Source organism: Embiotoca jacksoni, unplaced genomic scaffold, assembly GCF_022577435.1.
Source record: "Embiotoca jacksoni isolate LCO1_2020_lvr unplaced genomic scaffold, fEmbJac1.0.p SCAF_14, whole genome shotgun sequence".
Classification (NCBI taxonomy): domain Eukaryota; kingdom Metazoa; phylum Chordata; class Actinopteri; family Embiotocidae; genus Embiotoca; species Embiotoca jacksoni.
This window is the reverse complement of record NW_027185274.1, coordinates 9,182,339-9,197,130: the sequence shown is the minus strand read 5'-3', so window position 1 is coordinate 9,197,130 and position 14,792 is coordinate 9,182,339. Positions and strand designations below refer to the sequence as shown.

At 40.5% G+C, this 14,792-nt stretch overlaps 1 protein-coding gene across 1 annotated transcript in view; it reads left to right on the top strand.

The window, feature by feature from the left end:
* Positions 1-12,239: 12,239 nt before the first annotated feature.
* Positions 12,240-14,792, top strand: part of mecom (MDS1 and EVI1 complex locus) — a 135,510-nt gene continuing 132,957 nt past the window's right edge. Inside the window, exon 1 of the mRNA XM_069147873.1 lies at positions 12,240-12,534. Within this exon, the coding sequence (XP_069003974.1) occupies positions 12,498-12,534 (37 nt within the window). The 5' untranslated portion in view covers positions 12,240-12,497. The remainder of the gene's footprint in view (positions 12,535-14,792) is intronic.

Here is a 14,792-nt window from a genome sequence, read left to right as displayed (position 1 = left end):
TAAAGTCTAGACTAGAATTATGTTCACAAGTTCATTGAATTGGGAAAGAATTCAATATTCATCGAGGTACACTTTTATAGATTCCAGCATTGTTTCAGAAATTATGATAGTTGTAGTTCCACTACACTCATCCCTTACAGCAAGTGAAGTGAAGCTATTTCTGTATGTATTCTTTAGGGGAAAAGAGCACATGGAGGAAGAGTTAAAAGCTCAAGAATACTTCTCCCTTATTTCCAAATATCATACTGGGGGAAAAAAAAACTACAACTTTACTAAATAAAAGTTCCTGTTGCATAGAAAAGTACCCACTCTGTTAGGCACAGCTCTGACTCATTCAAATGCACAATATTCTCTCTAACTCAGGAGGTTAAGTGAAGTGACATCAAATTTTTCTGAAGATCAAAAGTCTTGTGCTGTTACGGTATGTGATTATGGAAAAATATACTGTATATATATATTTTAAATCACAGGAAATACTTCTTACATGGTTTAGCTATAACAGTTACCTCTTTTCTGATTTACTTATGTAAGCCTGATAAAGTCAGCACTTTTTCCTCTGAAGTCAGCTGCCATATCTGTCAGGTCAAACATGACAGATTGCAAACATTTGGATGATAATATCTTTTATATTTATACCCTGGGTATTTACATATTTAGGGTTACATGTCACTGCAGCCACGATCTTCTGACTTTTTCTGTGGAATGGAATCAGGAATCACTAATATATTTTTATTGTCCCTAATAAGGAAGTTAGGGACCATATTTTCAGATGTTTGAGAGCTGGCTCCATACTGCCACCCGGCGGAGGTTCTGCAGAAGTACGCCATGTTGGTTGTGGACTCTGTTCAGGATGAACTGCAATGCAAACTTCATTGTTTCGGTCTATACCACAGGTTGCATCATAGATTGTATACAGTCCATGAATCACACTTTTCACGAAATATGTTTGTGTTGCTGTACAGATGCTGAGTGCCCTTCGTCATACAGGCCTATAATGACTTACAGCTGGTTAATGTTCTCATGAACACATAGAGCCAACAACAGATGAAATGTCACAGCGTTTTCACAATTGGCAAAGTAGAGAAATCTTGTATTCAGGTTTGGGGATATGCGGACTTAAAAAAAAAAAGAAAATAATAAAAAAAAAAAAAGGAAAGGAAAATACATTGTGCTGTTCCTGCCCGGTTTCGAACAGAGGACCTTTCACGCACGGTAGCCAAAAATGCTTAAGTTTAACTCTCTTACCATTGCATTCAATTCCTATGGTAGTTCTTAACACTACGGATGTAATATATTTGTGGCCACTGGTGGTTTTTTTTTTTGTGGCGCTGTTCCTAGTTTGCCATTGTAAACAATGGAAAGGTTGATCCCTGGTAGTGTTAAAGGCTCTACTTCACTGGTGTGCAAGGAGAGTCAGGAGTACTCTAAGTACGAAAAATCCTACTGGAGTAAAAGTTCATAAGTATCAGCTGCAGAATATAGTGAAAAAAAATAAAATAAGTACAATACCCTGTTCTGAAATGTATCAATCTAAAATATTCAATTCAAATACAAGTACCTCTAAATTGTATTTAAGTGCAGTACTAGAGTAACTATATTTACTACTACTAAATGTGTATAATAACCCTTTAACCTTTAAAAATAACAAACACACCAGAAACCGATTTGAAATTAAATACAAGTTTCCCATTTTAATTTAAGGCAAAATGAATCAAATCAAAAGAAAAAAAGGAAATAAGTGTGTTCACTTTTTGTTACACTATACAGCTTTAAACCAAATATATGGCTTTCCTCAAGCTTTCACTATGACCAGGATACACAAATACAAATACACACACCAGTACTAATACCTAACTAAGCCGGCAAATGAACTATGTGGCGAGAGGGGGGAGGGTGTGGTTTGAGTTTTGAGGAAGTTAACCAATATTATTAAGAAGAGTACGACAACGTCACCTTAAGAATTTCTCCTGACGTGTGCACACAATCACACACAAGCAACCACACGTGAGGGGTCAGAACCAGGGCTGCACCAAACACAGGGAGGCAGACAGCAACACCAGGAGGTCCAACCCCTCCACCTCAGGGAGACACCGACACTAGGAGGTCCAACCCCTCCACCTCAGGGAGACACCGACACCAGGAGGTCCAACCCCTCCACCTCAGGGAGATACCGACACTAGGAGGTCCAACCCCTCCACCTCAGGGAGACACCGACACCAGGAGGTCCAACCCCTCCACCTCAGGGAGATACCGACACTAGGAGGTCCAACCCCTCCACCTCAAGGAGACACCGACACCAGGAGGTCCAACCCCTCCACCTCAGGGAGACACCGACACCAGGAGGTCCAACCCCTCCACCTCAAGGAGACACCGACACCAGGAGGTCCAACCCCTCCACCTCAGGGAGACACCAACACCAGGAGGTCCAACCCCTCCACCTCAGGCCCGGCAGGTCCTACAAAGACGGAACAGAATGAACAAGGCTCCACTTCGCATCCCACCGACTCTTTGTACACAATAGAATCAATAACCGCGAGAAACTTTATAGCGTTAATTTAAGTGAAAAAAACAGTGTCAAGGGAACCTGGATGAAATATAGTTATTTATTTTTTTCATTCATCAAACACAACTTAACGGGTCATAAATGTGGAGATCTTGCCGGCGGGTGTTTTAATCCTGTTTTCAGGCAGGCAGTGAATCAAGTATGGCGGCGTGTGACGTCACAGCCCCCAAAACGACAACGCAGCGCACACTAGTGGCCAAAAGTATATTTCATCCGTAGTGGTTTAGCAATACCATAGAGAATAAAGGGAAACGGTTTAGGGCGTTTTAACTAAAGAATTCTCACTTTGAGACCGCCAAGGTGATAAAACTGGTGATAAAAGCCATGTTATTTGGAGCTATATATATATATTCATAATGGAAATAAGTTCAAATGAAAGGCAACCAGATCAGCAGTTGTTGAATCAGAAGGCGGAAAAATATGCGTTTTCAGGTAGCTCGATAAAGCACCATAAAAGCGTAGTTTTTGACGACTAAACTGGCATTAAAAGCACATCGAGATGTGATCTACATTTCATGCATTCAGAATGTGGCCAGAGAGTGTGGCCACATTCTTCGGCAGTGTGTACGCAATGCGTCCTCAATGCTTTGCTGGGTCACATTTGAAGACTGCCTACTCAGAGGACGTCCTCTGAATAACCAACAACAATAAATGCAGCTCCTGTCCGTATCTCATGCACCCAGTGCTCTGATTTGTTACCCAAGAATCCCTGCAAAACACCCCAAGCAAGCTCCTCATGAAATGTGTGGCAACACAACCCAAACTTCGCTCGGCCCAGAGTGATGCATTGCATTTTCTCTGGCCTCCTTCAGAAAAGAACTAACAACAACAACCAAACACTCCCAATCACTTAGCAGAAAAAAGGAAACCACCAGGTACATTCAAATGCTTCAATCATTTCCTACAAGTGCAGAATGGCATTGTGCAATTTGTGACAACACTACCCTGTCAACATTTCAGTACAAAACAACTAAAAGTCCTAACATGTAAGAGTACTCTACGTGAGTGTACTAAAGGAAGTACGTCATTTGGGATACAGTTTATGTCGTGAGTTACACACACAACTCCTTCGCTGTGTTCCAAATGGCGTACTTACATTCTAACACTCACTATTTTGAGTGCATAAATACGTTCACACTGTTAAGTATGGAAACATGCAGCGCGCTACGAGTACCACTTAAAACCATCCACAAAATCGAGTGTAAAATGGCTGTTTGAGTGCAGAATGACGGTTTGAGACACCACCACTCTGACGAAATTCAAGTAGGCTACTACACAAGTGAGAGTCCCAACTTGTAAGAGCAGTATTTCTGAGTGAATAAAAGGGACGTATGTCACACAGCCACAGTGACATCTGGAAATCACAGGGCAACCAGAGTAGAAATATTGTTTGTTGTTGCCATAAGGCCCGGGACACACAGGTTGCGTGGTGCTGCGCAGCTTCGGATCGCTTTCATTGCGTGTGCCCACACCAGCAGCACGCCTCCAGTGGCGCTGCAGCTGCTGCTGCTGCTGCTGCAAGTACTAACACTGAATCATCGAGTTTCTCTTTGACAATGGCCCTCCGTAGTGAATGTATGAGTTGTTTTTCCTTTAGCCGTTCAGAGCGACACACACACACACACACACACAAAGAGCACCAGAAAGCACAGCCCTTCACCGGTTCAATTATTGTCATGATATACAGTAATTAGAGCCTAGATTTGGTTTCTGCTGCACACATAGTGTGATCTATGTCATCTACAGTAACACTGTTGCACTGTTTTTAATTTAATTTAATGTTGTATCATATTCTATTTTACTTGTATATAGTGTGCATTTTTACATTTTGTATACGTATACCTTTACTACCTCTATTTTTATTCTGTAATGTGTATTGCTTCTATCCATCCATCCATCCATCCATCCATCCATCCATCCATCCATCCATCCATCCATCCATCCATCCATCCATCCATCTACCCATCCATCCATCTACCCATCTACCCATCCATCCATCTATCACAGATCTTTACCCTTTGGCAAGCAACTACATGTAGATGTTCCACACCATATTTAACAAAAGGCAAAATGCAATTTCAGTCCACTTCTACACAGTTATATTTATGCACAGAGCATGCATTTACTATTAATACGCTATTATGAACCACAATAAAGCATGATTACATCATTTAGGGAACAAATTGTGATTCCAGGGTGTCACGGCTAAACTACAAACAGCAGTTTACAATATAGTAGCTCTTAAATGGTTCATCTAGAACTTTGAAAACATTTTTTTTTTTTAAAGATAAGCTGGTTCGGGTGAGTTTTGATGGAACCTTTTCTATAAATGAAGAGAAAGCATGAATGAGGTTATAAAACGTACTTTGTTAGTCTTTCCACTCAACTTTTCATGGTACATTACTGACAGACCATAAGCAGACATTCTCCTGGTTTGGTTCCAGAGATATTTCTTAAAATAGTTTTCTATTACTTTCCTGAGAGATGACTCAGTTCTCATGTAGCAACAGCTAACCATAAAATATGACTGTCCCTGGACCGTGTATGAAACGCCAGAGTGATTTTAATTTGAAAAGTTCAATTTTTAAATTAAAACGGAAGTAAGTAAGAAGTAGCGAAATTCGGCCGACCAGTGGTGTAACTTTACTAAGTCACGTGGCATTCAACCGACCAATGGTGCAGCCCTAATCAGTCACGCGGCATTCGACTGACCAATGGTGTAACTTCAGTCAGTCACGCGGCACTCGGCCAACTAATAGTGTTAAAACGTGTTGCTCCTGAAGTGTCAGGAAGACCGGCTTGTAAAGTACAAAGTTCTTTCCAGTGTCCCGAATCACTCAACTTACATTAAATAAAATTGGTTAAAAGTTTCTTCACCAAATCGTTCAGTCTGTGCTCGGTAGTAGCTCCTTCTAAAGTGCTGTCCTCTGTACAAACACGCCGGAGTCTTGAAAAAGACCTTTTCCCGCGAATATCGGTCAAGTTCATTATAAGTCTTTTTAACTCGCCTATAATTTGGCTTTTTTTTTTAAAAAAAATGATTATTATTATTTTTTTTTTTAACTTTCTGGGTTTGAGTCTAGCAGTTTGAGACGCGGAATACCAATCTGGGCTACAAGTTTCCAGTGTAGTACATTAAGCACACACCTGCAGTCTACCCTCCTCACAAAACTACACGAATATGTAGCTCCTCAAATAAGACTCACCAGACAGAAGTAACAACGAAAAATAGAAGCATATTCTACTACAATAAATGTAATTATTACACTGGTATTGTGTAACTTTGTCACCCACCCAGTGGTCCTGGTCAGTAGCCTGTCCAGCTCACTCACTATGAGTAAGTGTATCCCGGCATGTTTGCTGGCAACTGCCGAGAGTCCGACAGAACAGAGAAATGAACAAACCGTCAAAGAAAGTGTTCCCTACAGTTCGTTCACCCCCAAAATGTGGTCTTGCAAACAAATGTGCAGTCCAGACAAAAACTTAGAAAGCAGATCAAATGTAAAGCAATTGTTGGAAATGTTACAAACATTGTGCCTTGTTCATGCAGGATCCAGAGGCTGAGTGACATATTTCAAAGTCGTTATTGGTGGAAATGAAGATGAGTATTGTTCAAAGTGGGATGTGCCTGAAGTCGCCACCTGTGCAACTAGAATTAGTAGGTATAAGTAAGTAAAGTTTATTTATGGAGTGCTTTTCACAGACGCAAAGTAAAACCGACATAAAATGAAGTTAGAAAGATATGGTTAGCCACAATTAAGTCATAAGAACATGATGCAAGATTAAAAAAAAAAAAAAAAGAAAGAAAAACACAATACAATACAATACAATGAGGTACCAAAGTGCAAAGATGCAGACCGTGTGCATACAGGTTACAAACGCCTGTTTAAACGAGAAAGTCCTTAGCTGTCTTTTTAAAGAGTCAACAGACCGGCGGGTTGCAGGCAGAGCATTCCATAATTTAGTCCTACTGAAACATCAACCTATTGTCATGCGGTACCGCTCATCTTAAATGTCACCAGATTTTTTTTTTTATGTAGCCTAATGTTGGTTCAAACAGTAGGAAAAGCACAGGTGTTTTTCATACCATTAATGATGTCTCTTTTTCGGTTCATCCAGTAAAGCCATGCCAGTGGGATAGTGCACCAGCATCCACAATAGAGCTTTTTCACAGTGTGTGCACAGGTGGGGATTAATAAGCCTCAACGATAGCTGGGTCCCAGTCACCATCTCATTGACCCATGTCAGGCAGCGAGCATGGAAAGGACTTAGCTCGATGGAATCCAGCCTTCATTATGGTTATCAGTTACACCTGCGCTTTTCCTGCTCAGATCTGATTACATGTGTAGCGTGACAACACAACTCTGAAACTGAAGCCTTTCCTACTGAGCTTTTCCTACTTTCACGAATATTATTTCCTCACTCAACCTGACATGTGCATCGCTGAGCCCTGCTCTATGTTAATGATTTGACATGAGTCTGTATTTTTTTTGGCTCCTTGAAGGTAGTTTAAAATTGACCCATATCTGTTGTCAGAGCAACAAGTCCTGTAGGCCAAACATGCATCGGTGTATGCTTGATTGACAGATCACTGAATCCTGACAACAACATTTTAGGGTGAGCTCACTAGGGCACAGACTCTTTTGTCTGAAGTGACTTACAATAAAGTACAAATGCCTCGTTTTCTTATATTTAAAGCTCATTGATATACGCTTGTGAGTGGTTCAGAAATTCCCCCGGGCTACTCGTGACCTCGGAAGCAACTAAGGCTTACCTTACCCTGAACATTATGCTTACGGCATTCTGCCGCTTGTCTCGGCAAGGGGTCTGAGAGACGATCATGATGGTGTCAGTCTGAGTGAGACAACATATGAGCAGGTTGCTGGGATTCCACAGAAGGAATAGCGTTGTTAACTGCAAATACGTGGCAGGGACAAGGAATATCTGAAATCTTGGACAACCTCATAATGTCGTGTTAGCTGTAATAGAGCCTTATATTTATTTATGGTTTGTTTCTGGTTAAAATGAAGTGTGCTGTTAGTAGTCAGCTGCAGGCACTGTCATCGGTTATTGACTAGTTTTTTTTTCCCCTCTGTGTCCTAAGCATCCCATCCATCTGTATATTCCCTTTAATTGCCTTGCAACCGGGAACCTGACAAGGATCCCACTGTCTGCTGTTACTGGAAATGGAAATAAATAAACCTGATCGACTGTCCCATTGATTACTTGTCAAATCTCTCTGTTGACGTGATTGGTGCAAAGGGAACATCGGTTGAAAATTGATGGGATGAGTTTGTATCTTGAGGTCTGTGTGTCAGTGTGCGTGTGTGTGCGTGTGTGTGTGTGTGTGTGTGTGGGGGGGGGGGGGTAAGATCTTCTCATCAAGCAGTCCTCAGAGATAAATACATCCGTGGCCAACACCAATCCTATCAATAGTACTCCCACAAATTGTCTGCGGAGCGCATCGTAATCTGTCTCACATGCTGGATACTGAGTCCAGACGCGGCTGTTAAAATGCACTTTACTCCAATACAAGTCAGGCCGCCTCATTAATCTGTCACTGCTTTTGAGTTTATTAATTTGATCCATACTGAGCCTTCAAATGATTGAAATGCACAATAGACCTTGTTTTTCCTGTAGTCTACAGTCTAGTATATTTGCAGAATACGCAGCAGACTGTATGAACTTATTTTGATAGCAATGGTAGGACTGATGATCGGTTGCTGCATGTCAAGCACTTCTGGATGATGTCCACTAGAGGGGGGTGTAGCATAAAGAACCATCAACAACAAGGTCGGCCTTCTTTTCACATTGAGCCTCTTGTGCCATAAATTAGAGAACAAGCACTGATACAAAACGGTGTGGCATTTTGTGGTGTTTGTGCCTAATATTGGAAGATCGTTATGATTTTTATTTTTCCGAAACATGCAAACAAAATTAATTTTAATGGCCTGTGACTTTATTTTCTAAAGTTAAGAGTCATGTTGCCCTTTAATGGCTCACAAATGTAAGACAATTATGGGGCAGTCTGCAGAGCCAGTAGTTTGGAGAAAATATTTTCTTCTTCATTTATCTTATTTTTGTCCTGATTTGCTAACATATTTCTACTAAAACAAATGCGGAGGCAGATTTTGACAAAATCGTTAAAAATAAACATGAAGTGGTGTTTTGTGATGTTATAGAAATATAAACCAACGTATTGTATTCGTTCGGAATAAATATAGAATAACATCGTAACGTTTTTCAACGTCAAATTGTACCAAAGCACCTGAAATAACTCGAGGTCTTATCTGGCATGGGCAGATTTTTCTGCAAGTTGTCTCACTCTTTGATAGGCTATGTGCCTGATTGAAATACTGTGTGTAGGCTATAAAATGTAACGTTTAATTTTTGTTATACCGATGTATTTTTAGGTTTATTTTTAGGTACCACCGTTACATCGAAATTTAGCCGGCGCTTAAGGCATGTTTTTTTTTTTTTTTTTTATGCCAATTTATTCATTTGGTGTCGCCTTTATTTGAGTCATCTGCTGTCAAAAAAAAATGCAACGTAAAAATACATCTATAAAAAGTTCCATGGATGTTGAATGAGATTGGTTGTGAGAAACACCTCCTTTTGTAGCCTCATTTTGACTGCTTTAAAAAAAATAGTTTTTGTTTTAACTGGGATCGACTTCATGCATCTTTGCACATGCAGCGAAGATGGATTAATGTCTCCGGCAGAGTATTATTTTATTGCATTAGCTGTTCATTGGAAGCTTTACTGCGTTTGATTGAGTCGATAATTCTCCACACAGGGGCAGCACGCACGGGGCCAAATAAATCGTTCCGGATTTTCACACTGCACTCTGTAACAGTAATCAAGAAATAGCCTAATTGTAATATTAGGTGTGATTAATAGAGGTAATAAATAAATTGTAAAAATAAAGCAGTGGCTGAACATATGTTCCTTACGTTAGGTAAAAAAAAAAAAAATGCACAGATCTTTGATATAGGAGAACAGCAAAGCAGGAGCCTAATATATTTTTATTTTTGTTAGTCCGTTTTTTGCTCCATAAACTATATAACATTATAATTATTTTTAATTAATCTGGCAAAGATCACTGATATCCCGTCTCTGGTTTTTAATGGCCAGGTAAACATCCTTTAGAATAAATATCCTAATTTTACATATTTCATTTTGTTTCTAGAAACAGGTTTGGTTGGACAAAGCAGTGATAAATATCCCTGTTGATCACTTGATTGATTACCTTGCTCAAAGGTCACGCGGGCGCTGGTAATTTCCTTGCGCCGGAGGCTCCCTTTTCACTTTTAGTCTGCCTCCACAGCCCCCTGTACAGATCATGTTATTTTTTAACCCCTTAAAAGCAGAACATGCTACTGTAGGATAGTACAATAAACTCCACTAAGACCTCTGTGTTTCAATGAAGAGGTTTTTTTTTCCCCCCCTCCGCTTTAAACAATATTGAATTAGACTCGTTTAAATGTGGATTTAACGCCAAAGTGCAGGAGTGACGCAGTCTTTTGGTTTATGCGTGCAACTGAGGGGGTCTCGAACCCGATTAATTTCTAATAATTACAACCCACGGTGCTGCGGGGATCTCTGCGCCGCTCCGCTCTGCCACCGGGTTCAGCGTATCATAATAAAATATGTATTGAGAGAGTGCTTTAGAGGGAGAGAAGAGACGCAGGAAGAGGCGAGTGAGTTATTGCGGTGAATGAAAACTGTTTCCATTTAGGCTAATTGAGCGCTCTGCCTGAAGCTCTCTCTCTCTCTCTCGCTCGCTCTCTCTCTCGATTTTCCTCTGTTAGTGTATGTGTGTGTGTGTGTGTGTGTGTGAGAGAGAGAGAGAGAGAGAGAGAGAGAGAGAGAGAGAGAGCGTGTGTGAGTGCGTACGCGCCGCGCGCCACTTTTTCAGGCACTGTGTATATGGCGCAACCCACTTAATAGCACCATTTATGTCATTACAGTAGAGGTAGAGTGAGGTACAACCACAATAAAGTATCAGTATTAACCTCTCCTAACTCGGCCGTTTAAATGAGCAATAGGGATTCGGGAATGTCCCAGTTTAGTTTTTAGACATAGAACCACATCTTTAGGAAGTATTAATTTGACGAATGCTTCTGTGAATACGCAGTGAAATACTTTTTGGATGTTGTTTGCCCACTTGTACTTTCATTTACTTGATCTGTTTTCCTCAATGAAAATCATGCAGCACTGCTATGGGGATATTAAAGTGCGGTATCTCTTCATGCGGACAGAAGACAGTGAATCTGCAACGGAATTGGCCTTGTCATATACCGCTTTGATTTTGGTCAGCCTCTATCCCCCCCCCCCCCCCCCCCCCCCCCCCATGCATGACATTGCATGATATCACGACTTCAGTCAATTTCCACACACTTTGGAATCGATAGCACGAGTTCCCAACCTATTAAAGAGTTCATTTGCAAGGTCAGCATGATCTCTGCGGATCTAATTAATGCCAATTACTTTGATTATACGCTGTCAATGCGTGGGGACAAATGGGGTACACCTTTATGATATTATTGCTTGTGTGGGTCAGATGTCACCGATTGTTTTTTGATACGTTTTGTAAATATGGCAACAAAAAAAACCCCAATACAATTTGTTGTATGTTTTGCTGATATATGATTCTGATTAAGCCTCTATAAAATGTTTATGTGATGACATTATGCAGTGACTTAATGCCCATATGGCATCATTTATGTGACCATAATCGGAAAAAAAACAAAACCAAATGGATTCAAATAGGCTATTTCTTCAGCCACTGACAAAAGTCCTTTTCTTTTCTTTCTTGGTGGAGCCTTTCTTCCTCTAAGTTAAATCAAGTAAAAACATCCTTTTCGAGCCTTCAGCAATTACCGAGTGATGAAATTCACGCACTGTAACAGAAATGTCTCAAACAGGCATTAATACCAGGCACTTAACATATTAATAATTGTCAGCACAAAGAGAGAGAGGAGGGGAAAAAAAAAAAACCTGGGCACTCTCATATTAAAGCTGTCAGTCGGGTGCCCAAGCGGGAGAGGGAGGTGGGGGGGGGGGGAGGGGGGAGTTTTTCCTTCATTTTCCAGATCTCAGTATAATGGTCAAAACACAATTAAAATATATAAAATCTTTAATGAGTACACTCGGCATCGGTAATTTAAGTGAACATTGATGAATGGGACGTCATTTAAAGTGAAAAGGTGCGCAATAAGAATTGAGAATCAGGATCGTTATAATTAATGTTCTCGGCACTCCATAGATCCTGGGTGCTGACTGCACTGCAAAAAAATATCCATTTCCACAAAGCAGTTAGTGTGCAGTCCGAGAAAGTTTGTATTCCTTTTATTAAAAAAAAAGAAAAGAAAAAAGATTAACATATTAGGTGATATATGGCATAAATTAGACTCAGAAAAGTTGTCTTAAATTTGTAACCTATAATTTTGTATTGTCTCCTTTTCCTCTTATTTTAAGAAACAAATAATGTTTCCTATTTCATAATACGAGTAAAACAAGTCTAACATGCACTGCAAAACATTTCAATTACAAAGTTTTCTCAACTGTTAAATAAATAAGAACACATGACTAAATTTGCGACCACAACTTTGACATTTTTTTGCAGTGTGCCCCGCTTTCTCTCTCAGTTGGCCGTTTGAAAACCTGACACGAAAGGAGATGTCCACGATTCACCCATCTTGACCAGATCAGGTTAATATCAAAGTGATAAATCGTCCCAAACTTTTCCTGGCACTTGCTGCCGGCAGATTTCGGGCTGTGCGCATGTGCGAAGGTGTCCAGACTGACAATGCTGGAGAGATAGCGCGTTTGGATTGAGAAACCCAGAGAAAAAGGACAGAGAAAAAACAAAAAGGAGGAAAAAAAGATTCAAGAAAAAATCCAAACAAACCCACGCCGAGAGACTGGCACCATGAGGTCCAAAGGCAGGGCACGGAAACTGGCCACGAGTAGGTGCAACATCCCTTTCTTTTTTCTTTTGAAACATGCCATCTTATATACCTACAGACTGTCGCTGTTACCGCTGCGTCTATCAATACTTTCTGTAACGATTTCATTTCCAGCAGACGACCACAATCGTCACTTTGACCTGTTAGGAACGAGTAAATGACGATATCGCCGCGAGGAAAAATAATGAAACGAAGTCACGAGAAGAGAGTGAACTTTTAAGTTGAGTGAGCGATGGAGGAACTTTCTGCAAAGCGTCCGCTCCTGTATTGGAATTGCTCGTTGCATGTAGTGGGCGCTGTAGTGTAGCGGAGTGTATTGCGAGTTAAAAAATCCCGTGTCCTGTGCATCGGCAGTTACATTGCAATCGCTGCACACTGCTGCTGCGGGCTGCCGGTCCTTTCAGTTTGCCGGGAGAAACTCGGAAAAGCAGGTTGAAGGAGAGAAATGAGGAGAAAAGGAGGATTTAGAGAGGCATGGTAAATGTTTCAGGGAAGGGTCGTTGTTGTTGTTGTTGTTGTTTTCAACTCTGTCTGTGTATGCGAGTCATGCAGTGCATTCCGAGCTCTTATTTGTGTAATAATGTGTAATATATATGGTGATTGTTACGTTATATGGCACACTCAAAACAAGCAATGCAGACTGTGATGTTTTAATTCTTCGGATGGTCAATATGTTACAGCTTAGAGACTTTACAGTTCATGTAGATTCATTATTGCAGCACGCAGGCTTCTTACTCTGTTGGTAAAAAAAAATTTTTTTTGGTTGAAATAATGATTTAAAATATTCAGTGAGTTTGATTAAATTTAGTTACACTTTTGCCATTAAATCGATTTAATTACTTGAACGCACTCAACTATATGCGAGGAGATGATTGATACGGCTATTCGTACATTGATCTGCTACAATAAATTATCAAGAATATTTTTCGAAAGTTGTTTCAATCAAACTCGAGTCTACAGTTCTATTTTTCATTCGTGTTTTGCTCATAGTCTGTGCTGTGTTGCCTTTCTTTAGAGTTGTGCTTCTAACGCTGACTTGTCTGTTTTTGATAGATGTAAAATGCACACCATTAATCTGGATTTAAAGAACCATACAGGGAGGTAAAAACCAAAAAGACACCAGTGTAATAACCCAGGCCTGCAATATTTCATGTACATTTAATATGAAGGACTTTTCGTGTGTTTAGTTTGAGTTTGAGTCAGTTCAGTGACGGATGTTTACATTCTGTTCTGACACAGTATTTTTGTTTACAAATTCAGCTGCATGAAGGAAATAAAGCAATTATTGGTGTAGTTGCAACATAAGTCTGAAATGATCCAGATAGCTAAAGTAAATACGCTATTAGTCCACGTGAAGAAAAGTTAAATTAACTGCACATGCAGTAGAGACATTTAGGTGTAGTTTATACGTGTAAATGTAGCAATAAATTACTTTATTGGCATTCTGTTAGATCTTTAAAAAATATTGTGACGTGCAATAAGGAAAATGGTGCTGTATCATACTCACACAGTCATCATCATCATCAACAGGAAACAAAACACTTGTTTTTCTCTGTCGGGGCCCTGCAGATCTGGACTGTGAAACACGAACGTTTTTTCTTTTGAATCGTTTTTATTTATGTGTATAGAAACAAGTAAAGAACAAGCAACATCTGCACCAACTTTCTGACATAACTGCGCACCATTAAATTCACTCTGACAACGCAGCAGGTCTAATTCCTCTTGCATTTAAAGATGATTATTTTCGAGACGGAAGAGAAGGAGTTCTGCCTCCAAAGTCAGAATAGGGGAATGTTTTTTGGGCCCCCCCGGAGGAGCGGGCCCACCCTGGCCCCCAGCCATGTCTGCACAGTGTCAACGGAGAATATTTAAATTCCCAGACCCCTCATAAGGGCCCTGCTGGTAAATGCGTTCAGTGTGTGCCTCCCTCCTTGCAGAACAGTCGTGTGATAAAAAAAAAAAAAAAGGGGGTGCATGTAATAGAGGAGGTGATGGAGAGGTGGTAAACGTAAGAGTGATTGATGGAGGTTGACTGATTAGTCCGTACGTCCAGATGTAATGCGGTGCGCCACAAAAACTCCCAAATACGTATAGCCAAGGCGTGCAGGCCGCACCCCGTGGTGAAGTGTTGGCCACAGAAAGATGGTGGGGCAGGGGGGGGGACTTTGGCGATCCAACTTGCTTGGTGTAGGTCTAATTAAAGGTCCTCTTAGCATACTTGTGTCTCAATAAAAACCTTTTCATTTTAATGTGTTTAG